Source organism: Prionailurus bengalensis, chromosome A2 (assembly GCF_016509475.1).
Source record: "Prionailurus bengalensis isolate Pbe53 chromosome A2, Fcat_Pben_1.1_paternal_pri, whole genome shotgun sequence".
In the NCBI taxonomy this organism is placed as follows: Eukaryota; Metazoa; Chordata; class Mammalia; order Carnivora; family Felidae; genus Prionailurus; species Prionailurus bengalensis.
In genome coordinates, this window is record NC_057348.1 from 26,692,686 (window position 1) to 26,718,612 (window position 25,927).

General features: G+C 52.0%; 1 protein-coding gene and 1 long non-coding RNA gene across 6 annotated transcripts; one reads left to right on the forward strand and one right to left on the reverse strand.

Annotated features, from left to right (window-relative positions):
• Positions 1-34: 34 nt before the first annotated feature.
• On the reverse strand, positions 35-22,438 carry FAM3D (FAM3 metabolism regulating signaling molecule D). 5 transcript variants are annotated; one of them, XM_043587794.1, is made up of 11 exons: positions 22,020-22,062; positions 21,638-21,709; positions 20,220-20,270; positions 18,322-18,429; positions 15,967-15,987; positions 11,930-12,047; positions 10,460-10,518; positions 7,376-7,426; positions 3,758-3,842; positions 2,904-3,030; positions 35-428 (listed from the first exon to the last, which is right to left on the reverse strand). In XM_043587794.1, exons 3-11 carry the CDS (start codon positions 20,230-20,232, stop codon positions 339-341), a joined length of 672 nt encoding a protein of 223 aa, XP_043443729.1. In that variant the 5' UTR covers positions 20,233-20,270; positions 21,638-21,709; positions 22,020-22,062; the 3' UTR covers positions 35-338. The 5 variants fall into 5 exon arrangements, with proteins under 5 accessions (XP_043443729.1, XP_043443731.1, XP_043443732.1 ...); XM_043587796.1 differs by lacking the exons at positions 21,638-21,709; positions 22,020-22,062 and adding an exon at positions 22,344-22,438; XM_043587797.1 differs by lacking the exon at positions 21,638-21,709 and having other exon boundaries at positions 11,930-12,044; positions 22,020-22,131.
• On the forward strand, positions 3,027-11,935 carry LOC122487379. The gene is made up of 2 exons (XR_006298361.1): positions 3,027-3,392; positions 10,508-11,935. It is a non-coding gene; the product is annotated as an uncharacterized LOC122487379 (long non-coding RNA).
• Positions 22,439-25,927: the final 3,489 nt, after the last annotated feature.

Consider the following 25,927-nt stretch of genomic DNA (forward strand, 5'->3'; position numbering starts at 1 on the left):
AGGGAGAAACACTCCACATCAGAAGGTCAGAACGTTCATTCAAAGTGAGCAAAAATAAAATTTAATTGTGCGCCGCAGGTATGGGCAGTCTGTCCTTCCTCGGGAGTGACAACCAGCCTGTTCTCTCCAGAGCAGACGAGCTCTGGAAGGATCCCTGAGTCTGGCCACCTTGGGTGAGCCGCCTCAGCCCATGAGAGGGGTCTGCTTCCAAACAGGGGAGGTGCACAGTGCATGGGGACTCCCCCAGCACTTTCCACAGGCCTCTTGGCCCCCTTTTCATCGCTGCAGTCAGCTCTGACTCCTAGAGTAGCCAGGAGCTTCTTTGGTCCACAGCTACCCTACGGTATCTTCCGGGGAACACAGCCTTCCAGCTCCAGCAGCTCCGGCCAGCCCTCGTACTTGTTTGTGTTTGGGTTGTTCTTTAAGAACTAGAGAGAGAGAGAGAGAGAGAGAGAGAGACGTGGCCCACAGGGGAGGCTGTTCAGAATTCACACCTGAATTGTCATTGTGCTTTTAAACCTCATGCCTTCACTCACTTTGTTCTGGCTTTGGCCCCGTGGGGAGGTGGTGGTGTTGGATATAACCAGCCCATTTCATAGGAGGGGAAACTGAGGCTCAGAGGGACTACAACTTGCCCAAGGTTTTACAGAGGGGATCAGAGCTCAGTCATCCCTCAGTGCCTTGGGGGTGGGGGGCGGCGGGGAGCACCAAGCATGGGAGGTGGGCTTGCCGAGCATTAGCTCCTCTGCCAAATTCTCTATCAGCCCCTCTAGGACACCCCCAGACAACCAGAACAATGAGAAGAAGCATCCTAGCAATTTGTGAACACTTGTCCTATGCCAGGCACAAAGTACCTTATGTTTTTATTCCTTATGGTAGCCCCAGGAAGGGCATACCATTATCATCCCATTCTATAGATGGGGAGCCTGAGGCACAGAGGCCCAAAGTAACTGCCTGTGGCCACTTAGTTGGTAAGTGGCAGAACCACTTTGTAATATTAATTAAAAGTAAATAGACTAAAATCAGTTAAGATTGTGTTTAAAGTGCCTGGGCTTAGTTTACGGAAGAAACGAATGTAAGTGGCAAAGTCTACCAGTGGGATAATCGTGGCTCACCCTAGGGAATAAAGTCATTCTAGATGTTGCTTCTCTAACGCCCAGCGCCCCGTGTGTGGGAACAAAGGACTAGATGGTTTCGATCAAATTGTGGCCTCCGATTCATTTCTGGGTTATGGGTCGACTTGCGTGCTTCTTCTTTGCTGTCTTGGCCCGGTTTTGATGGGTTTGGAAGCTGGGCTTTATGAAGAACCGCGCCTGTGGCCTGAAGCCTCTTCCCTGCCTCCCGCCCTGCCCCCTCCCTGCACCTCACACAGGGATGCGCTGGAGCCCCCGCCCGATGTCTGTGGTCTTCACCCGGAGGCTATCAACAGAGGGCTCCCTCCTTTTCTCCTCCAGCACAGGCTACTTTGTACAGTCATTTTTAAAAAGTAATTTCTAACGACCTGAATTCATTCTCTTAGAAACTCACGCGTACAAACAAGGCCAGCATTTTCTAGACAGGGCAAAAACCCTTGCAGCCCATTGTGGTCCCCCCCAACCTGGAGTTCAGCCTTCTGACGCTGTCCCTCCCTGCCACCCATGGCCCCTTCCCTGCAGGCTGCTGTGCCTCTTGTCTGATTGCTGCCTGGGCCTCCTCCCTGCCTTCTCCACACTTCTCCGTGCTCAGCCGGGGAGGCTGTGCTAAAAGCATCAGGACGAGAAATCTTTGTGGAGGCAGGCTGACCTGATGACAGCTGCATCTGCATTGCTGAGTAGCTCAGACCTGAGCAAGCTGGTTAAAACCTCTCCATGCCTCCGGATCCTGGACTGTGAGATGGGAGGATAATTGTACCTGCTTCATGTGGGAATCAAAGAAGGCGCTGCAGGTAGCTTGCTCAGCCGAGCCTGCACAGAGCAAGTGCTTGCTGAATGCTAGCTAGTCTTTCTTATATATCAATCTGTGCTTGTCCCTTTCCTGCTTAAGCCTTCCATGGCTCCCCACTGCCTTCGGGATAGAATTCACTCACCTCACTAGACCTTTATGCCTGAATCATCGACTCTTAGCTGCCTTCTGGGCAGAACTAAATGTTGTCACCTCCAAAGATGGGGCTACTTCATGCTCGGGGAAGATCTGGCTAGTTCTCCCACATTTTGGATCTGCTCTGAGCTGGGGATGCACAGATGGGGGACAGGGAGAGAAGGTGCAGCATTTCCCTGCGGGTTCCCAATGCTGCCTTAACTCCCCTTTCCTCCTCTGAGCAATCTGAGACTCCACTGCTGGGGGGCCTCCCAGACCCTGCTTGGGGACACCCCTGGGTGGTGACCGTGGAGCCACATGTCATGGACCCCTGCTGACCCCTTCCATATCAGGTGGGCTCTCCTGTGTCCTCCTCTTGATGCAAGTTTACTCTCTCCACAGGGAGCTTAGAAGGGGACAGCTCCTCTGGTCCAAACCTCTCTCTTCAGGTGCGGAGCCTGAGCCCTTGGGGGGAAAAGGGGTGTGGCTTAGGTTTCCACTGGGACCAGAAGGTAGGCATCCCCCCTTCTCTGGGCTCCCCTCTCTGCCTGTCATGCAGGCTTCATCTCTACATTCCTTTCTCTTTTTTTCCATGCTCTCTTGCCTTCATCCTTCTTTTCTCCTTTTCCTTCTCTTTTTTGGTACTTATCCGATAATTTATTATGACCCACCTCCTTGCAAAATAGTCAAGGCCACTTCCTGCTGGGGGATTACCCAGTCAGGCCACCCTGACCTCTAGGGGTCCCCACACCATTCTTCCAAGCCACCCCAGTCCTTGTCCATCTATCCCTGGCAACTTCCCTCCACCCCACCCACTTCACTGGGATGGGATGCCACCAGGAACCCACCTGCTCAAAGGGGCTTTTGTCCTTGAGGTCTTTGGCTCCTAAAAAGACCCAGCTATCTCTGAAGCCCAGCTGCTTTGCATAAGAACTGCCCAGGCTGGAGAGGAGCTTCCTGGTCTCATCATTCAGTCTGCAGAGGAGCAGAGAACACGATGAGGTGGAGGGGTGGGGGAAGGGTTCTCAGGCCCTTGGCCTACAAGCAGAGTTGTATTCAGGAAGAACAGGGCTGAGTGGCAAGGACTTCTCTCAAGAAGCCACTTGGAGGGGGCTGGAGAGGTGTTAGTACAATTTTGCTTCTGTTTACAAATATACATGTTTATTTCGAAAATATGGAACATCACAGAGGAACTAAAAATTAGAGTCTCACCCCACTTGACATAATCATTATAAAATTTTAATATAGTTCCTTCATGTCTTTTTTTCCCCCAGGTACTGTGGGATCATACCAATGCTTTTACAAACTGCTTCTTTTTTTCCTCTTAATGCTAAAAGGTGAGCATTCTTCCATATCCTTAAATTATTTTCTACATCATTTTTGATGCAATATATCCATATATATATGTGTGTGTGTATGTGTATATATATATATATATATATATATATATATAATATGTCACCTACCAGCATGTGTCATAATTTCTATAACTAGTAGGTCTTTATTGGACAGGGACAGTGTGTCCAGTTTTTTACTGTTGTAACCAAGGCTGTGATGGGCCTCCTAGAACATGTACACTTGTCTGGTTATTTCCCTAGGAAAAGTTGCCAGAATATAGAGCCAGCAGGAGAGTGGGAAAGGGCACCTAGGGCTTGGAAGCATTTGGTTTGCCATGGCCTGGCAGGTGGAGGTTCCCACTTACCTGGTTCCCGGGTCGTCATAGGAGGCCACCAGCACGAGTGCGCCCTCTGGAATTTCTTTAAGGAATTTCACCAGCAGCTTCACTTCTGCGGGAGGAAGGAAAGCAGGGTGCTGGTCATTTAGGGGAAGTGGCCACTGGTCATTCTCATTCTCTGCTACTGCTCTGATGAACCAGGAGTGGCCAGTGGCAGGCTGACACTGAGCTCCGTCTGAAGCTCGGGGGCCGGTAGGAGGTGGCATCCGGGGTGGAGCTGTCTGCAGCCCTTGTCCAGGGGAGAGCAACGTGCACAGAGCAAGGGTAGCCTCATTCAGGTGGTTAAGCGTGGACATTGGAATTTGAAAATTCCACAGGCAATTCAGATGTGCAGCCATAAGTGAGAGACATTGCCCTAAGGGCCCTTGGGGACCTACACCCAAGGTATGGAGGTCTTTGGCCCCTAAGAAATCATCTCTCAACATCTCTGGGCTCTTTGCATACCCTCCACCACCTCCTTCGACACTAGTTAACAACCTAACTTGTCTGTCCTGACTTTAGAGGATAGACCCACTGGACCACAGGCGACTCAGGTCACTGAGAGAGAACATTAGTGTCCTACAGATCCCCAGCTTACACCAAAGAGTAAGCTTCCCTTTGCATCTTGAACACCACACTGCAGGTGCAAAATCTGTGCATTTAACAGAGACAGGCCTAGCTGCAGCACGTTGGGGAGGGATCAGCACCCAGCTGGAGCTTATCCTTATGGCCATCTTTGCTGCATAAAAAGTGATAACTTACGGCAGCGATATAGGTTCCTTTTCAAGATTATTTAGGTTAAAAAAGTGAGCTGATTCAAAGGAAAATACTAATAATTCAGACGGTACCCTGGACATGGCATAAAGTATGCAAGGGGCTCTTGAATGGCTGAAGAAGTATGGGCAAGACTGGCCTAGTGGGAAAATCAGGGCTGTATCTGTCACACGAGGATGATCAGTAGCACTGCCCAGAGAATTTTTGTAAAGAGCAAATGTGACGATGACTCTTGGGCATACAGAAAGTGCACTATAATGGAACTGCAATTCTTAGCAGCATCTGTAACATAATTTTGGGGGCCCGGTGCAAAAGGAAAATGTGGAGCCTTTTGGGGCACCAAGCTGGCTCAGTCGGTAGAGCATGTGACTCTTGATCTCTGGGTTGTGAGTTTGAGCCCTACGCTGGGCAGAGAGATTACTGAAAAAAAAAATCTTAAAAAAGACAAGGAGACTTTCGTTAAAAAAATATTAAGAATTTCAAGATGGCAAAACTAGAGCATCAAACCAAACCCGAATTCACTCTAAGCACAGGGCCCTGTATGGCCACTCCACCCATAGGTCCATGCCCATGAAGACAAGCCAGTTCTTTGTTCCCTGAGGATCCCTTGGACCTAGGGGAAGAATCAAGTCCTGAAAGCCAAGGTCAGCTGTCAACCAGCTCAGTAACACAGAGGCCTGTGTAGTCCATGACCACAACCTGTCCTCAGATGCTTCTGTTTTTGGGTCCCCGTCAGTCATGGTTACATTCAACTTGATAATAGGGCAATATAAAATTTAGTGTTTTTTTTAAGTTATTTTTTCCCCCTTTTCATTCTGACAATGACCTCCTTGCTTCTGAGTCCTGTGGATGGAGTGAGGGAGAAGGGAAGGGAAGGGAGAACACTGAATGAGCCCCCCAGGTCCTTTCTCCAGCCAGGCAGGGCCCCTCCCACTGATTAGTGTGGGTTACCATTCAATCCCCGCATCAGTCTCATGAAGTGGACACTGTGGATTCCCTCCATTTTACAGATGACAGAACTGAAGTTCAAGAGGTGTCATTGCCTCACCCTGAAGTCTTTGACTCCAGAGACTGGACCTTGTCCATAAACCTGGCCCCTGGCCACCCTGAACACCTGGGGGGGGGGTCCTGGACAGAGAACAAATGACATCCTCTGGCCCTCGGCCAATAGTCTGCCCCACGTTCTTCTCACCCCTGTCTTAGCTCTGTCCCACACCAGGAGGGGACTTGCGTGCCTGCATGTGGACACCCCCAGTCTGCCGGTCCAAGCTCTGTCCACACCACCCTCCCCTTCAGCAACTGCCATGCCCTGGCCAACCTTCAGTCCTAAAGGTGTATCTGTGGCTTCTGCCCAAGGGGGTCACACCTCGAAGACGTCTGCATGGGCCCTGATGCAGGCTTCCAGTCGGCACATCCTCTGGCCTTGCAGACCCTACCTGCGAGGTGGGACTCAGGTGGAGGATGGCCATCATAGGACCCATGGGATCCTCTGAAGCCCTGGGCACAGGACAGGGTGCCGGCTCGCGTCTCTAAGTGTGGTTACCTTCCAAACATTCGCAGCTGTGACTTCGGGCACCAGACTCCCATTTCAATGCCTCCTTTGTTTGCAAGGCCAAGAGGGCTTCCCACTTTCTCGCTGCCTGGCTTTGTCTCCTCTTGGGCTTGTGCGGTTAGGTGGGCACAGTAGGGGAGTGATGCCCGAGCCTGGAGCTGGGCCCTGAGGTTGCAGGCACAGGGGAGGGTAGCCTAGCTGAGCTGGGCTCTGAGAAGGGGGGTGAGCTCAGTTCACCTATCCTGATGGAAACCGGCTTTTGCAGGACCAGGACTCCTGCTGCCTGCAAGGGGCCGCTCTGCTGCTTTTCCACTCCTTATTGAGGCTCCTGTGTCAGAGGGAGGGAGGTGGGTTGCCAGCTGGGCAGTGGGTGGCATAATGGGTCTGGGACTTATTCCACCATGTTTTGGAAGATATCGGGATTGTTGGGTGAAAGTCCTGCCCCCACCATGGCTTTGCCAGTCAGCCTGTGGGCGAGGAAGCTGCCGGTGGGAAATTTCAGCCCAGGTAGGTCAGTGTCCTATAAGGCAAGGAGGACAGTGGGGTGGCTACATGCACAGAGAGTTTCAGAAAGCATGCCTGTGCACAGAGAGAAGAAAAGATGTCTGTAGAAAGATGCAGAGAGCTTGGAGCCTCAGAGATATCCTTTCTGGGCCTTGGGAGGCCTTGTCCTGTCCTTGGGCCCAATGGAGACCCTGCAGCCTTAAAATATAATACTCTTCACCCAGCAGAGCAAACTAGGCCGTATGTCCTTGCCCTAAACACTTCAGTGCACACATGCCTGGCCTCCACCTGCCAGCACCGGCATATCTTTGCCTGAAGGTCTTCTCCCACATCCAGACCTTCCTTTGTGCCCTGGGGCAGGCCAGAAGTGTGGGAAGTGCCAAGGAATTAGGGGCAGGAGCACCCCAGCTCCCTTGCCCCTCGAGACCTCTCTGAGGCATGTGTTGGACACTGGCTCCTGAGTTCCAGTTGCCCGCAGCGTTCAGCTTGATGACACATCACACTGGCTATCTTCCTTTCCCTGTCTCACTTCCCGCTGATATTTTCTGAGGTCACCTCCTTCCAAGTCAACTGCTGCCCTTGAATCCTTGTCTCAGGCTCTGCACCCAGGAGAGGAGTTTCAAAGACAGCAGGATGGCGTCCCACCCCCACCATGCTTCTTTCTGGTTGTCTCCTCCGGAAACCAGAGCCGAGCGTCCTAACACCCCATGGCTCTCTTGCCACAGGAAGCGGCTCAGCCCACCCTGTGACCTCAGTGCCAACAGAGAGGTGCCTACCTCCAGAATACATGTCGAAGCATTTCTGTGTTAGCACCATTCCTGTGGTTCCTAGGGATGAGAGAGCAAAACTGTGATTTCCTGGAATGTGTCATCCTGCCTATCGTTTTGCAGAAAATGGCTACTCTTTAAGGTCTAAAGATAGAATAATAATGGAGTAAAATCAGGTCCTGTGGAAAGCATGCAGCACTAAGTAGGTGCCCACTAACTTTTGGGCTGATCTGAGAGGTACAAGAACACAATGGTGGAGGATCTCTGGAATCGAACGGTATCCAGCTAATCTGGGTCTGTGTTTTGCCTTGCCACTTCCTAATGCACCACTTAGTATTTGGACCTCAATTTTTGCATCTGAAAAATGGGCTATGGGAACTAAGCAAGATGTACTTCAAATAGGTAGTAAACACAAGATAAATTTCAGCTGGAAAATAGTAATAAAAAGAACTACAGCCGTTATCATTATTCCTACCTAAACAGGAAACCTGTAATTTGAGTCCTCCGACTCTAGAAGGCAAAGGGACTTGCCGTGGGCTGAACTGTACCCAGTACTCGGAGTCTAGTAATCTGAATGGCGTTTGTGGGTTTTGCAAAGGGTCCAAAGTCCTACAGAAAACCAGGTGTTCTGGGGAAGTCGCAGTTCTCACTCTCCGCCACTAGATGGGGGTGTTGCAGAGGGGATGGCAGATCTACGTTTTCACCCCTGGTCCCTTCCCCCTTGCGTTAGCTTGGGGATCCGGAAGAGGGTGGGGACAGGGGCCTGGGTAGTGGAGGCTCTCCTGCTGGGTGGGGGAGCTCACAGTGCAGCCCTTACTGGACTCTCAGAGTCACCTGTGTAGGGTCCTTTGAAAGGGGGGAGGGGTCTATGTACACATGAAACTATGATCATGTGCGTTTGTGGATTTTTCTGGAATTAGGGGGAAAAGGTGCAGACTGAAGTTTCTTAAAGGAATCTCTGCTCCCTAAAAGGTTGAGAACTACCAATATTTACCAATCTTTTTGATGGCTTATTATACAGTTGAGACTGTGAGGCCCTGAGAGTGATTTGTTGGATTTCCCCACAGCTGGCATGCAGTAGGTGCTACATAGATGTTTGGAGAGGATTTTAGTCTAGGGAAGTAAGTAATTCAGCTGGGTGATTAAGACCTGGAGTCAGCCAGATCTGGGTTCAAATCTATTGGCTGTGTAACCTTGGGCAAGTTGCCTAACCTCTCTGAATTTCCATATCTTACCTCCATACGGAGTCCATAGCTCCATTCTAGCATCAGGGTGAGGCCGAATGACATAGCACACAGTGAATGCTCTGTAACAGCTCTTGGTGTTACTGATGCCTGTGTTCATCTTTGGGCTTTGTGAGGGGAGGAGAGGGAGGCCCCAAGCTAAGCCTGTCTAATTGGACACTAGTCATAGAGGTCGTCTCCTGCAGTGGCCCATTTCAGGGAAGAGAGAACCAGCAGGTTTCAGCCAGATGGGCTGCAGCCAGGGCCAGTTCCTGCCCTTCCCACTGGGGTGAGGGGTGGGGGTGTGCGTGGAGATTAGGTGAAACAGGCCCTGTAGACTGAGACCCCTACAGTCATCTGCTGGCATGCCCTCCCTGTAGGAAGCGGCCGTCAATGCAGTGAGTCAGGTCTTGCTGTCCTTCTCAAGACTGGAGGAGGCGTGCCCTGCTTGGCCTCCTGCCCCTCCCAGGCCCCACTTTTCCTGGGCTGCCTTCCGACCTCCCACTCTGGGTGAGGCTCCATTTTTGCTTTAGGCTTTGACCTTTCCCCTGACTCGGCAGGATTTCTTGGCAGAAGGGGAATGTCTCCCTAGGAGTCCCATCCTACCCTGTCACTTCTTAAGTGTGTTCATGTGGTCATAACACACAAGCTTGACCTTTTCCTTCCGGAGCATCTGCTGTGCCCTTTTTTCCACGTGCCCTGCCCTTTGTCCCAGGAAGTAGCTCTTAGATTCAGGGAAATGGCCTTCGCTCTCCATCTAAGAGCCAGAGGCAGAGAGAGAGGAGGGTCTTGGCTGGGGCAGACCACCTGGTCCTTACTCCACCCCTGTAAACCCACCCTTCCTGAAATGTGTCCCTGTTTCAGGCATGGCTAGAAGTTGGTCTTCCTGCTGGAGATGCAGGGTAGTGAGGCTGTGGGCCTTCCTCCAGGTCTCCTTGCCCCCAGCCTCCCTGCTCCAAGCTGGAAGGAAGTTTCTGGAATGCAGGGCTGGACCCTCATGCCCTCCTCAAAGCCTTTCTGAGGCTCCCTATTGACTTTAGCTTCAAGTTCACACTTCTTAGTAGAAGGCTTAGCCCCTCATCCTCTCGCCCTGCCTGCCTCCCCTCCGTACCTGTCATCCTGCCCGCTTCTCTGTGTAGCCAGGAAGACCCTGTGTGGCCCCCAAGCCCTCTTCCCTTCTTCTCCCTTCTCTGCTTCCTCTACAGTGTTGCCCCTGCCTCGAAGGAGCCTCCCCCACTTTTTCCCTGGTCAACCCCCACGATCCTTCAGGCCTCAGCTGACCAGCACCTCCCTCTGGAAGCCTCCCCTGACTACCCCCATCCCCAGCTGTATGTCCCAGCTCTCAGAGCTGTGCTTCCTCCTCCTTCATAGATGTTCACCACATTGTAGTGGTTGTCAACTCCATGGACAGGCCAGGACCTGTCCTTCTAGTTCATGGCTGACCCCTAGTGCTTCTGTACAGGGCCTGGCCCACAGTAGCTGCTGACAGTATTTGATGAATGAGTGAATGAAGGTGTGCAATCAGCTCATGATCTCACGTTGTTGTTGGTTGTCCCTCAGGGTTTCGTGTGTGTTGGTTTAGGCCGCATGGATGGGCCTTGAGGATGGGCTCATGTTTCATAGGAGAAGTGTATCTTCCTGGGGTAGTTGCTCACGGTGGGGGCCTGGTCAAGACTCTGGTGGGTGGGACCAGGTCTTTTAGACCTTCTGTCCCTTGGGCTTTCCCTCTGGAGCACTGCTGGATGGCCCCAAGTGTGTAGTAGGAGCTGAGCCAGTGTTGGTTGAATGAATGTGGAACTACCTCCCCCCGTCCCCGCCCCAGTCCTAAGAGCATGGAGGGGGCTGTCTGGGGGATAGGTCAGCGGCTCACCATTCACCAGGGCAATGTTCAGGCCTCTGCCCACGTTGTTTTTCACAGGACTCATGATCCTGACAAAGAAGAAGAGAAAATACAACAGTTGGACCCAAACGTGGAACGAACACTCTGCTTTTGTGACTCGGGAACTCCGAGAGGGCCCACATGGCACTCTGCAGAAGCATCAGGAAGCACACAGAATAATTTGGGCCATCTGTTTTCTCCTGGAAACAAGCGGTGGGCTGGATTCTCTGAGGAATTCTCATGGCATGTTTGGACCAGAACAGTCTGCTCAGAAAAGAGAGAAGGTCCCTGCCTGGGGCTCTGAGGTGTTGGAGGTGGGACCAGGCTACCTCCCCAAGCAGTGAAGCCTGGCTGCTGGGAAGAAGGCAGAACCCAGAACATTGCTGCCGTCCTGCAGCCAGGGATCGCTGCGTAGAGCCCAGCTGTGGCCCTACCTGCCCAGCATCCACACCCCAGTCCTCTGGCTCTCTTGGGAAAACTGTCCTGTACTCTCAGACCAGGTAGTTCTTGGGACTCACCTCAGTCTCCCAGGCCTGGACAAATAGAGCATCCTGTCCTCTGGTCACAGTGATTGAGCCTGGTGTGGTCATGTGACCCAGGCCAGCCAATGAAACTCAGTCTTGGGCCTTTTGCAGGGATAATTTGGGTGGGAGAAAGCTGTCTTCCCAGTGGGGTGCCAGCCTGGGCTAATATGCCAGCCAACCAGTGGCTTCCCTCCTTTACATGAAGCAGCCCATTCTCATGTTCCAAAAACTGAATCTAACAGAGGAGAACAGAGCTAAAGATGGTATGAAAGGGACCCTTGATGACGTGGTTTGAACCCCTGGATCCAGCTGGTCCTGAAGCCTGCTGTCTCTGGCCTTTTGTATATATGAACCACTAAGTTCCTTGTTTTGCCTAAGTGAGCTAGAGTTTGGTTCAGAAACCTGACTAAAACATCTGTGTCTGGCTTCTTTAGTAGGATAAACTTACTGTCCCCAGGGCCTTTACTACCTGGCTTGGATAATGGGTACACAGTATTTCTCTTGAACCTAAGTAGAAGTCTTGGCACCTGCTGCATCTGAACTTTGGTGCCTAGATCTTGACTTTGAACCCTCCCCAGAGGCATCCCCCTTTATAGGAAGCCCAGCAGTCTGGGTATCACACAGACCTGAGTTCAAATCCTGACTCTACCACCAGTTAGCTGGGTAATGCTGTCTGAGCCTCAGTTTCCTCATCAATTATAGTCCCACCTCTGGGAGTGTTGGGGGATTGAATGAGATGAAGCCACAAAGCATCTCGCAAGGTGCTGGCAGATGGAGATGCTGCTGGGACTATTGTTATTTGTGACTCATCCACCCAGAGTAAAAGGAAGCCAGTGGAAGGTATGGGCTGCTTTCAGGGCCTGCCCTCGCAGCTTCTGACTTTGTGAATGAATGCATGAGTGAATGGAAAGAAAAAAAAAAAACACAAGACACTTACACCTGGTTTTCGAAGCACATGGTGGGGCCCACGACGTTAGCAGCCCCGCTGCTGATTTTAAAGGCGAAGAACTCTTTGGGGCAGGGCTTAGCGAGGCCACACTTGGCCCTCACGACTGCTGTTGAGGGAACAGAGCAACTTTAGCATTAGCAGCTCAGGAGGGGACCCGGGAGGAGGAGGGGGAGGGGCCCGGGATCAGGCGCAGGACTGAGCTCAGAGGCCTCCTCCCCAAGGAGCCTTTGCTGACGGCCCGAGTCTGGGGGGTTTGCCCCTGTGTTCCCATGATGCCTCCAACAGTCCCCGTCAAAGACGTAGGACACTGGTCGTGTGGTCGGACCACCCTAGAATTCATTTTTGGGGTTCCCATGGCAGCTCTAGCCCCAGCCCAGTGCCTGACTCAGCACACAGCACCCCCAGAACTAGTGTGGAGGAACGAGTGGTGGTTAATTACCACCCTGGTTATTACCAGGGTCGCTGTGATGAAGGGGTTCTCTTGAGAACCTCTCTCTAGGGCCACAGCAGCCTTTTGAGCTCCCAGAGGCCCCCTGTTGGCAACCTCCTGGGGGCCCCAGCATGGTGGGTAGGACGCCTCACCAGCCAGGTTCCCGAGTCTTCAACTTCCTTGTGTATCAACATCCTTATCTGTGAAATGGGATAAATAGGGTGCCTTTCCCACTGGGTTCTTGTGAGGAATAAGTGGGCACAGGTTGAGGCTCAAGACATATTGGGTAGTCTTCTTTTTTTGAAAAACTTTGTTTTAATTATTTACTGATTTTTGAGAGAGAGACAGAGAGAGAGAGACAGAGAGAGAGAGAGAGAATCCTAAGCAGGCTCTGTGCTGTGAGCATAATCTGTGCAGAGCCTGATGTGGGGCTCGAAACCACAAACCGTGAGATCATGACCTGAGCTGAGATCAAGGGTCAACCGCTTAACTGACTGAGCCACCCTGGCACCCCTGGGTATTCTTCTTATCACTCATTTAGTGATCATACTGAACACCTACTATGGGCCAGGCCCTGGGATACAATAAGGAACAGGCAGGTGGTTCTGGCCCTCTCTCACTCCGTGCTTAGAATCCACTGAGGATTCAGTACGTGGCACCTCTGATTATTGTGGCTGCCACTAAGACCTGTGCCTTCCCCGCGTGGGCCTCAGAGGGCAAACCCAGGGAGGGTGTGAAAGGCAGGAAACGTATACAGGACCCCCAAACACAGCCGCTGAGCCACTCAGGCCTCAATTGACCCTTTGTGAGCTGGGACATCCGTCACCTGTGCTTTCAGCCTGGCAGGCTTTAATTTATATTAATGCCTTGTGTTTTTGTTTTTTTAATACCACCTGACAGGAAAATACCTTTAGGGAGGGCTGGGTAAACACGGACTTAGAGAAAGTTCACCTGCAAAAGGAAGGCGGTGATTGGGCAGCCCCTCTCCTTCAGCCCTGTGCCAGGCATCTAGCTGAGCTATGGCAGTGCCTGCTTGGAGCAAACCCACAGGCTTCCTAGGAGAAGCTGGCACATGCCGATGGCTTGCTGCGTGCTGGGCACTGTGGCAAGCACTTTACATTGATTATCTTGTTAAATTGTGCCTATAACTCCTATGCCTGGCATATAGTAGGCACTCAATAAATATTCACTGAATAAACCCACGGAGCATGTGGGCAGGGTGATTAGGGGCTCCAGGGCCCTTGGCAGCCTAGAGGGAGCCTTTTCTTTATGTGTATCAGGGCAAAGGGCCCCTCCGGAGGGGACACAACCCACTGGCACAAGGCTTGGCAAGCCCATGACACCTCTAAGTAAATGTGCTCCTTCCTAGGAGTGAATGCCACCCACCCCAGGGTGCCCTGCTGCATTTCAGCTCACACGCCTAGTGGGCAGCCCTGGAGGTCTGAGTGCGATGCCTGTCCTAGGCTCCCTACCCTGCCCCCCGCCCCAACCTGGAGTTTCAACACACCCAGAGGTCAAACCAGGACATTGTCCCCAGAGTGAGGGCCAGGGATGGAGACACCCACAAGGGGCTGTCCAGGCCTGTGACTCAGGACAGAGAGGGCTGGAGACATGGACCCGACTCCCTTTCCTCACCTCCTAGAGAGGACCCTTCTCAAGAGGCCTAGCACCTGCCTGCGGGGCTGGCTCAGGATGAGGCGGGGGAGGGGTCCTCCTCTCCTATGAGTCTTGGGGCCCAACCTCTGGCCCCTGGGCCCCTCATGGGAAGGCCAGTTTACTCTTGAGAGGTTCTCAACTATGCTGGAGGGATTGTTCCAGGCCCCGGCCACTACCCTAGAGTGTGCCCAGAGCCTAATCAACTGCAGCTAAGTCTGATAAACCTGATGTCAACAGGCTGGCTTAAGCAGGCTTTTCTGGAATTGATTTTCTGACCATCCAGCCTTCACAGTCAAGCTACTGGATGAAAGGGATGATGTCCAGGGGTCTGAGCCACCGGGAGGCAGGGGATTTGCTCTCTGGGTTTGGGTGGGGTTTGTTGCCCCCACCAGCCGCCTCAAACCCTGAGGCCCGAGCCCTCTGGGAACCCCTAGCGCTGTTGGTGAGGTCATGGAGCTCAGCCCTGGAAGGGGAGCAGTCAGGAACTGTGGGCTGCTCTTCAGTAATCTGCGGTGCGACTTGCCAGAAATCTCTCCCTTTACCTTTGCTGACTGTAAAATTGGGAGTTGGTTTAGATCAGGGTTGTCAAATAGCTTTTCTCTTTAATGTCAGTGGATCTGCTGTTAGAGGCTTAATGATAAAGCCGTAGAGGCTGCCTGTGGGCCTGGAGGGAGAGGGTGCTGGGATTGACCGGTCATGTCGACCAGGGGAGCGGGCAGGGCGGGAGGCAGCACGTGGGCCTGGATTTGCCATCCTCTAGCAGGTGACGCCTGAGCGTTTGGACCAAGGTGTCGTGACACTGTGTCTACTGCAGGATGTGACTCAGGAAGTTTCAGGTCAATGGAGTTGAGGGTGTGGGGCAAATGGTTCGTGTTGGTCCATACGGTCTTTGCTCTCTGTAATCCCACAGTGCACCGGGGCTCTTATGTCCTTCTCAGTCAAAATTCTGTTCCTGGAACCACCTCCCTCTTCAGTCACTACTATGTCGAGGTGCAAGAAGGTGGGCCTGGGAGTGTTGCCTCTCGCAAGGAGGTGTTGAGACCGTGGTCTCTGGACCACCACATACAGCTGTGTTGCCTTGGCCAAGAGATTTCACTTCTCTGAGTTTCAGTTTGCCCATCTGTAAAATGGGGATGATTATACAGCACCCACACAAGGCTGTGGTGAGGATTGCAGGAGATGCCTGTAAAGCTCTGAACATGGGGTCTGGCACATAGTAGGCCTTCCATCATGGTACTATTATCATCATCATTACTGTCCTTACTCCCACCTTCTCCACACTTCGGGAGCTTGGGTCCTGGCCAAAGCCCTGCTCAGACGTGTGCAGTGTCCCACATTTGGGGCCTCAGCCACGGGCTCCCCTGCAGCCCCACACATTCCTGCCTCTAGGCCTTTGCCATTCCCTCTTCTCTGATGCCTTCCATGACCCCATCTCATTGGAAGGGGGCAGCCCTCCTGGAGCCCAGAACACTTTGCCCCATCTCTCTTGGCATGTTTGGCACTTCTACCCCAACAGACAATCAACACCCACTTCTGTTTGCCCCTGGGGGCCTCTGTAGTGCCCGACATGGCCCCTCATACTTGGTAACAGGAACTGTGAGTCAAGCCTGGGGTCCCTGCATGATGATAATAAGCATAGCCCCCATCTTCTGGCCCAGAGGCCCAGTGGGGAGGCCGCTGTGCTCGGCCAGGTGCTGTGACGGGGAGGCAATCCAGACTGCAGGGCGAGGGGACTGGGGAAGGGAGAGTTGAGCCATAGAGTTGAGAATCTATCAGTGGGCCACAAGGCTTGGGGGCTTCGGAAGGCAACATTGGGCCATGGGAGGAGAGAGCTGGGCAGACTCTGGACACAAAGATGTTTCCAGGACCTGCAGGGTCGGGAATAGCAGCCCTGGGACATCTCACCCTAAAGCAAAGGAAGGGCTGGGGTGATACTCACGGATCTCCTTGGTGACCAAACCTGCCGGAGAGAAGACAGATCTGGTTAGAGAGGAAGTGCCTTGGGTGCTCCCTGCTGGAGGCTGGGGTGTGGGGTGTGGGGCATGGCATTGGCCTGGCCAAGGGATCCTCCTCCCCTGCAGGATGTCCCGCCCTTTCAGGGAGCCCTTGCTCACTTGCCACTGCTACCCCTTTACACACACACACACACAGCACTTCCTACTCTAACAGAGCATGTTATTAAATGCATAAAATAAAATAGATTAGAAAGGAAACCAACTGTATATCAATACAGAAATAAAACATTAAAAAATAAATTTGTGCTGTGGTAATATATGTGCTTCTATATTAATGCATTAAATAATAAGGTGGGGTGTGTGCAGCCAGGCTAGGAACCCCTGAAGACAATGAATGTTGTCTTTCAGTGGCTGAACATTAATGGTTTTCGATGACCACTGTTCCCACTGGTGACATTTTCTGTCACCGTAAGCATTTCTCGAGACTCTGGATCATGTTAATGCACTTCTGTATATTCTGTAATTAAGTCTGTTTGTCTCCCCAACTCAGACCATGAGTGGGGGCCACATGTTAGGTCCCTGGGACCTAACACAGAATAGTTGCTCCATGATTGTTGGCTGGAGGTATTGATTTACCTCAGGTAGCTGAGTTCCGGGGTATCCTTCCTTTCTTTCCTTCTTTCTTTTTTCAAGTTTATTTTCTTTATTTTGAGAGAAAGAGAAAGGGAGAATCCCAAGCAGGGAGCTGTCTGCATGTCAGCATGGAGACCGACAAAGGGCTCAATCTCACAACCGATGGTGACCTGATCTGAAATCAAGAGTCGGATACTTAACTGACTGAGCCACCCAGGTGCCCCTGGGGTTTCCTTTTAAACACTGTTCTCTTTCTCACCTCAGGCTTGGGCTGTCTCTTCTAGAGGACACACCTGATCTCCACTCCTGCTCTGAGCCTCCTGTACTGACCTGGGCCCATCCCTTCCCAGGTTGTCGGTACAGCCAAGTCAATCTGTATGAAAGCAGTGCCCAGGGACATGTTGGCCACCATGAATCTATATAAATCATCTTGACATGGGTGTGAGCCATGCTTGACAAGAAGTGTATGAGGTGAGGGATCTCGGAGACTCCTCTGTGGGATGACTGGCTTCTCACAGCTGTGAAGTTGTGAGCTAGCCTGGGCCACTAGAGGTTATTATGTTTGATTGTGTCAATGGAGGTGGTTCTCTGAATCCAAGGAGAACAAATGCAGAGGCATAGATAGCTGCCTTTTCTCTCCTTCCTTTAAAAGAATTTGGACCTGTGAGACCACAGTTCCCATTCCTCCTGACATCTACAGGGAGCATTTGGGCAAGTTTCTTAAGAAAAGAAGGAGATGAGGAAACTTACACCACACCATGAGGTCATGTATGAGTCCACTCCACAACCAAATCTTGGATCACCTCATGGGGCATTTGTGCAGATTATATGAGATTATTCATGTAGGTAACTGGTATTACTTACTCATCCATCATCCCCCCCATCCATCATCCACTCATCTGTTATCCACCCGTCCATCCGTCCATCCACCCATCTGTCACTCATTCATTACCCACCATCCATCACCTATCCATCCATCCATCCATGCATTCATTTTTCTTTCACTCATCAAATGTTTACTGAGTATCTGCTCTGCACCAGGTGCTAGAGAAATGGATGTACACAAGATAAAATCCTTGCCTTCAGGAAGCTGACACTCTAGGGGCTGGTGATAGGCAACAGCCAAGTAGACAAGTAAATAAACACTGGTGAAGCTCTAAAGGAAACAGGCTGACATGAGAGGCAAAAGTAGGACAAGGGGGTGTGGCTGCAGCTGGGGTGTGCAAGAAAGGCCTCTATCAGGAGGTCACATCAGAGCAGAGACCTGAAGTCTGAAAGGAGCTGGCTGCAGAGAGATGTGCAGAAAGAGTGTCCCGGGCAGAGGGAAAGCAGCTGCAGCTGGAAGCCACAATGCTCAGTTTTCTCCCTCTTGGCCTCCCTCTCTCCCTCCCTCCTTCCTTCCTTCTTTTCTTCCTCCCTCTGTCCTTCCTTCTCTTTCCTCTTTCTTCTCGGAATCACATGTCCAAAATGACCCCTTGATGTAGGTGCGTGTTTCGGCCAGGGCCTCGGAACACTTCCGTGTTCCCCATGGGCTCCAGCCTTCCCGACAGCCTCCACCCCCACAGAGGCTGGGATCCCAAAGGCAGCCCACACCATGCCGTATCTGGTGGCCCATCTCCTGGGCCACCCACGGACAGAGGGAGGAATATATCCTTGGCCCTGTCCTGGTCCATAGGCCCTACCCCCCAGGAGTGAGCCCCACTCACTCAGCCAGCGGGGCAGACGGATAGTTTTCGCGTTTAAGCTGATGTAGCTGCGAATAAAGATCCATGTGGTGACCAGGGCAAAGATGAAGGCCAGGAAGCGAAGCACACCTGCAGAGCAAGGAAATGCTGCCATGAAGCCACATCACAAGGCCAGATAGCAAGATTCTTACCAAATCCCCACAGTGAGACCATGCCACGGGACCCCACTGAGGGACCCTGTGTTGTAGCTCCAGATCAAGACCCACACCTTGGACCGGTTCAGGGGACCACGTGGTGAGACCACGTGTGAATCCACACAGTGATCAAGTGGTGAGATCACGCTACAAGATTACATGGCAATATTTCCCAAAGTGAATCCACTGGGAGGAAAAGGTAGAAATGCACCTTCCGGGGCTCCGCTTAGCCATCCAGAGACAGACTCATTGAGGGTGAGGCCTGGAATCTGCACTTTGGAGGCTGGAGAGGTGTGTTGTGAAAACAGGAGGCAACTTCTACTGCAGACAGCCCTAAGAGGCGAGCCTCCCGGCAGGACGTGGAAGGCTGCGTCCAGGGCCCCGGGCGGCCGGTGCTGCTGTGTGATGTTGGGCGGACCTCAGGATCTTTGGGTAGGAGTGCCTCAGTCAGAGTGAACATGGTTCAACACCCTTGCCTCTGAGCCTGCAGCTTGTTGGGAGGGATGTGACAGTTGTCCCTGGTAGGCAACCTCCAGGGTGGCTTGGGGCCGGCCTCCCACACTTTCCATCACTCCCCCTGAAAGCCACCACAAATAGCCACACAATGCTGTCTATAGAAATACACATGGCCTTGCTGCCACGGCTTCCCTGGCCTCGCGGCCAGATTGCTTCCGCATCAGTGGGGAGCAACCCCACACACAGGACAGACCCCACCCCCCACCCCTCTGAGCTCCGTGTCCTGTCTCTTCCCTTACTCTCCCATGAGGGTCAGAAGCAGGCTCCACTATGCCTCTCAGCTCAGGGACCCTAGTGGCCCCGCCGTCATCAGGCCACGTTTCTCTAGCTCCACCCCTGACCTCCATGTGGCCCTGAAATCAACTCCATGGTCTCAGGCTGGTTTCTGGCTACTTGGGGGTAGGGGAGAAGACTCCCTGGATCCTGGGGGGCAGGGCTCAGGTCTGTGGGAGTCCCTCATCTTCTGGGGTGCAGTGTGACTGTAGGCACCCAGAATTCTCCCTGGGTATTATACAGTCATTTTGTTAGGGCACCAGGAGAACAGCTTTTACATACATTATTTCAGTTCATCCTCACAATAAACTTCTGTGTTACATACTATTGACTATCCCCATTTTACAGATGAGGAAACTGAGGCTCAGAGAGGTGGTCACTTGGCTGGTAAGTGACAACGGTGGGGTTTGAACCCAGGGAAGTAAGCTAACTCTAAAATTTGTGCTCTTCCCTACAGCTGTTTGGGAATATAGATGAATTGTGTCCATTTCTTACTTGGTGCCTCAGTTTCCCTATTTGTACAGACAGAGTATAGCATGAGGGCGTGGATGAGAAGGCAAAAGCTACTCCTTGTGCCCAGCCCCATGATGTGAGGATTCTAGACTAGCCCTCCTTGAGACAAATATTTTGTCCCTAATTTCCTACCAGGATCAGATATTTCCAAAACAGGGTCACTCCCTGTGATCCCAGCCAGATGGGATCATCGTGCCAAGCTTCTCTGGTCCCTCAGCCTAGAGGCAGGAAGTCTCCTTTTCTCCTCTTCCAGGCTCCCCCTGGATGGGTTTCCTCCTGGAATTCTGGCCTGACCATTTGAGAGCACATATGGCCAAACAACCTGGGAGTCTAGGACTGCCTGCACTGCTGATCGAAAAATGATTCCCATATCGATTTCAGACCTCAGCCTTAAGCCTAAGAATCCTCAGAGCCTGACCCTACCTGACACTCTCATCTTGTCCAGGTGAGGAGTGGCTTGGGGTCAGTGTTAGCCTGTGGAGAGAAGGAAATCAAATTGGAAACTGGCACCTGGGGTCTGAAAACAAATAAGGCTGACAATTAGGGACAGGTACCTCGAACTGAGGAGATCACAGACCTTTCGGTTTGGTTCCTCACCATCTGCCACCTGTTCCCTCTCTGCCTCCACCTCTCCTTCACTTTTGTCCCTAGAACTTTATTCAATTCAGCATGTCTTTTTTGGTGCAGACATTGGCCAGTGGAGGAAGGTGAAGTCGGCCAGCCACTGTCTCTTGGAGGGCTGGCTTATTCACTCATCCATCCATTCATCCTCCCTCCCTCCTTTCTTCTTCACTCCCTCCTTTCCTTCCTTCCTTCCTTCCTTCCTTCCTTCCTTCCTTCCCTCCAGCTAGCCGAGAGACACTGAGCCTGAGCTAGCTAGCCCTAGTCAAACCAGCAGGAAGACAGAAGCTTGAGTGAGCTCGAGTGAGAGTACCAAAATGAAGAGTAATGAGGACTCTCCCATGACAGCTGAGTTTGCACAGGGTGCTATATATGCAATTGAATCCTCCTTGAATTCTCATACTCCCCCATTTTAGGGGTAGGTAGACCAAGACTCCTTATGGTTAAGCCCAGGATTATTCAGATTGTAAGGATGGGAGTCAGAATTTGGATGCAGGTCTCCACTGCCCAATCCCCACAGGGTCCCATTGCCAGTGCTTTTGTCTCAGGAGAGTCGAAATTGGGGTTTCCTCCCTTCTTGAGACCGGGGCAGGGGTAGGGTTGTCCTTGGCCCCTCCTCCTTTCCCCTGTGCCACCCCCCAAGTGCTGGGCAGTTACCAGTGATTTGGCAGCTTTGAAGACCCCCAGTAAGTCTCTAGAGACAGAATGGAGGGGAGGGCGGGGCTGGTGGTAACTGTTCCACGTCTGTGACCCGCTGCAGCCAGCTGGAGGGGCCCTGACCTCAAGGACTACTCCCACCACTCTTCCTGCCCCTCCCATCCCAGAATCTTCTTTATCCTAAGAATCTATCTCAACAGACGTGGTTTCCAAAGTCCAACTGTCAAGGACCCAGATAAGAGACAGGAGGCTTGAGGTCTGCCACTGAAGCAGTGGGCTGGGTAAGTCCTTGACATTTAAACAAGAGCAAGCACTAGTGCAAATCTGCATTTCCTTTTGTTAAGCAGGTATAAAAACGCTCCCCTCCCCCCTCTCTGGCCCTGCCTTCCAGGTCCTTCCAGGTGAGAGAAGTGAGCCGTGCCTGACACCACCCACAGAGATTTTGTGGGACTTTAACTTCCTGAAATTCAAATTACCAACCCCCCCCTTTTTTTTCCAGATACAAAAGCATGTTATGCTTTTGAATGTTCATAGGATGTGACCTATAGTGAACAGTGACTTACAGAGAGCCCAGGCCAGAGATGAAGCTGGCAGGACATTCTGTGGGATCCCCATATGTGGAGGCTCCAGGAGAGCTGGGGGCCCAGCCGGATGGAAGGAAGTATGAGGACAGGGTCAGATAGATGAGGTGGCACAGATGAACAGATACTGATATTCGCAGACAGCGAGTCAGAGACAGAGCTTGGAGAGAGCAAGGACAAGGGGACAGGGAGACGGCAGAGATATAAAGAGAGAAAGAATGAGACAGGGACAGAGGACAAGAACAGATAAAGGGGCAGAGGTAAAGAGCAAATACTCACAACATGCACTTACCCAGATTCGAAGGGAGAAAGAGTGCCATTCAGAAAGACACAAGAAAGATAGGACAGAGGCTGGGGCACATACCTGGCAGGGGGCTAGCTTCTTGCTGGCATGCCCATGCCAAGCAGGTTCTGGCTTCAGGGTGGGGGTGGGGAGGGGCGGGGCAGCGACGGCTCTTCCAGCCGGACGTGTCCACTCTACACCTGCACGGCTCTCCAGTCTCCTGAGTCCCTGGCCGGCTCACCCTGGCAGCCCGTGGGTGCTCTGGAGACTCCAGCTCCAGAGTCACCGGCTCCGGGACTGGACTGCTGGGGGTGGGGAGGGAGGAAGACCGGCCCTTGGGACAGGTACGCAGGGTGGGGCAAAATTCCCTCTGTAGCCACCCAGACCCAAAAGTCTCTTTCCTACCTGTTCTTGCGAGATTTGTCTGTCACAACCTGTTATTCAGGTTACGTAGCTGTGGGGCAAAGGTGCAGAGAGAGAGGTCTTCCTGCCCTTGCATGCTGGCTTGAGGCCTAGGCATACATATGGTGGCTCCAGGGTGGTAGGTGGTTACAAGGTCAGCGGGGTGGGAGGGTGGAAAGTAGGGGATGGGGGAGGAGAGGTGCGGAGTAGGAGGGCAGAGCCCCTTTTTCACCCTCGAGGTCCTTGAGCCTCTCCCTTTGTCCTGCCCCTCCCCTTGAGCCCCTTTGGACTGGTTGCAGTTCTTTTGCATAAGCCCCAAGCATGGTTTTCTTTTCCAAGGCAGGCCTTATCTCCTGTAGGTCTAGGGCAATGCTGAGCACGGAGGAGGTGCTCCATGAATATTTTGGGACTGAATGAACTCCATTCTTGCCTAGTCCTGAAAGGTTAGGACAGTTAAAGTTCAGAGAGGACAAGTGACTTGTCTAAGGCCACACAGCCAATTGTGGATTTCCTTTCTGAAGCATTCTCTGAGCACTCATGGCAAGGCAGGCTGTGTATTAGGCAGGGGTGTATGGCTACGAGCAAGACACACTCTGGAGTGTTCCTGGGCCTTTGCACCCCTAGTCCCTGTCTGTACACCGTTCCTCTGCCTCTTTGCCTGGAACACTCCTTCTTATCCTCGGGTCTCAGTGTAGGAGTCACTTCCTCTGGGAAGCCTTCCTGGACCCTCCACATCAAGGTGAAATACCTACGTGTGGTCCTGGAGGAGGGGACACTTGTCATGTCACCTCACCCTGTCGTAAGGGGCTGGTCAGGGAGAGCACTGTGATTTCTTTGTGATTGGTTCAGAAGGGGGCATGTGACCCAAGCAAGACTAATTAGAGTTTTTCCTGGGACAGATGTGTGGAAACTGGGGAGAAAGAAGCTGTTTTTTACCAGGTTACTCTAAGGTAGCCATCTGTGAGTCTGGGGCCATTGTAACACATCACCCCCTGCTGTGGGCAAGTCCCGCCAGAAGGTGTAAATGCCAGGGCTGAGTAGTGGGGCATACTTGAGAGAATCAGGGAGGAAAAAGTCTGTATTGTCAGGAAAGAGGATGGACTTTGGGTCCATTGGACACACCTGGGTTAGTCACTCAATACTTGTGTGCTTTGGGGCACATCTCTCTGGGCCCCAATTCGTCCTTTGTGAAATGAGGGTGATGCTATCTATGTGTCCCGAAAGGGGTGTCAGGCAGGGAGGCTGTCTGCCTGCAAGGGTTTTGCTGGCCTGTTGGCCCCACTCACCCTGATGCTTCCTCCTAGCACCCTCCTTGGCAGGATTCTACTCGGATGTTTACTTTTCCTACAAAACCAAAATGTCATCACAGCCTGCTTGTTTGTGACATTCCTTAATGGCCCTCTAGGAGCTGGGAAATCAGCTTCTTCCTGTTTCCTGGAGCCCTCTTTACTCAGGTGCCTTGGAGCTTAACCTTTGAGCTCTGTCCCAGAGCCAAGATGAACGGAGAAGGCGTTACTCTCTATCCAGTCTAGGAGGGTTGAGGAAAGCACCTTGATTGGAAAGCACTTATTTCAAGTGGGTATTTCCCCTGCTTAAACCTGGTCTATGGTCCCAAAAGCTCTCAGGATGAAGGCCAAAGTATCTCACGTGGAGGCTTTGGATGATTTTAACCCTGGCACGAGACTGACCTTGCCAAGCTCATCATCTGCTGTCCCCACTTTGCTTTCTGCTCTAGACACTCAGAGCTGCCCTGAATGAGGCTCTCTCTCCCCCTCCAGCCTCACACATGCTGTTCTCTCTATGTGGACTGCTCTCCCCTGACTCATCCACTTGGGCAGCTTTTCCTTGTCCTCAGGTCCTTACCCAAGCAGCCCTTTGTCGTTGGAAAGACAGAACCTGGAAGCTGTTTCCTAGCTCATCCCAAGGACCCAGGCTCAGCCAACAGTCACTCCTGAATCAGCCCTGAGCCACAGGTAAAATGGAAAGAGCTCTGCAAACAACGCTTTGCATTTTCCCTGGCTTGGGCGTTAGCCACGGGTTCAACTTCGCTCTCTGATTTTCAGGTCATTTCCAAGGAGGCATGAACTTGAGGCCAGATACGGAGCTCAGGGAAATCAGATTGCAGTTAGCACCAACTGTTGCTTTATGGCTGCACTTTTATTTGCTTTAGCTCTTCAGCTTTTCTGGCACCTGCTGGCAATCAGGTTTCCTCCTCTCTGCCTGGAACCATACCTCAAATTGCTGCCCAAATTCCGGAGCAGGGAAAAACCCGTTTAGATACACCTGGGAGAAGAAATGGCAAACACATGGTGTGTGTGCGGCCTCTCATCCTCCTGTGACCGTGGAAGACATCAACAACCCATACTGATCTCGGCTTCGGAGTCTTTTCTACGTGCGGGGCACCTGGGCTGCTCAGTCGGTTAAGCGTCTGACTCTTAACTTTGGCTCAGGCCATGATTTCATGGGTTCATGAGATTGAGCCCCACATCGGGCTCTGAGCTGACAGCCTGCTTTGAGATTCACCCTCTCCCTCTCCCTTCTGCCCCTCTCCCACTCACACATGGGTACACACTCTCTCTCTAAATAAACTTTTAAAAAAGAATCTTTTCAATGTACTGCTTTGAGCAGAAGCAATCAATTTCCACTGCTGTCTTAGAGATTTACCGAAGAAGAAAATAGCAGACACTCACCATTCTAGGAAATACCGTTAGTGTGATACCCCACCTGAGGGGTTTCTCTTGGCTCCCCTGGGTCAGGCTGGGAGAGTCAGGGAGTTAATTTCCCTAGGAGCAGCTCTCAGCTAGTATGGTTGAGAGTCTGAGGATCCTACCCTGGCTTTCTCATCTTAGGTATTTTTTTTTTTATAAATCTTTTTTTAAGTTTACTTATTTATTTTTGAGACAGAGAGAGAGAAAGCAGGGGAGGGGCAGAGAGAGAGAGGGAGTCAGAGAACCAATCCCAAGCAGGTTCTGTGCGGCCAACACAGAGCCCGATTCGGGGCTTGAACCATGAACTGTGAGACCACGACCTGAGCCAAAACCAAGAATTGGAGGCTTAACCAACTGAGCCACCTAGGTGCCCCTAGGTGAGTACTATGGGCTGATTGTATCCCCCGCAGATGTATATGTTGAGGTTCTACCCCTCAGGACCTCAGAATGTGACCTTATTTGGAAATGGGGTCATTGTAGATCTAGTTACGGTGAGGTCAATAGGGTGGGCCCCTAATCCGATAGGACTGGAATTTTTCTTTTTTTTAATGTTTATATATTTTATTTTGAGAGAGAGAGAGAGAGAGAGAGTCCCAAACTGAAAGCGAGAAGCCCCACATGGGGCTCAGACTCATGAACAGTGAGATTATGACCTGAGCCTAAATTGAATCAGACGCTTTACCAACTGAGCCACCCAGATGCCCATGACTGGAATTTTTCTGAAAAGGAGAAATTTGGGTGCAGAGATCCACACAGAGAGAGTGCCGTGTGAAGACTGGAGTCACACTGCCATATGCTGTGGAACTACCAGGAGCTGCGAGACAGGCTTGGACAGCTTCTTCCCAAGCACCTCCAGGGGCAGTGTGGCCCTGCCGACAC

Coding starts and splice junctions, on each gene's coding strand:
- FAM3D (XM_043587796.1), bottom strand. Junction 3,843..7,375: donor CTTCGACATGTATTCTGGAG/GTAGGCACCTCT, acceptor TTCCTCCCGCAG/AAGTGAAGCTGCTGGTGAAA. Junction 3,031..3,757: donor TATGACGACCCGGGAACCAG/GTAAGTGGGAAC, acceptor GCTCCTCTGCAG/ACTGAATGATGAGACCAGGA.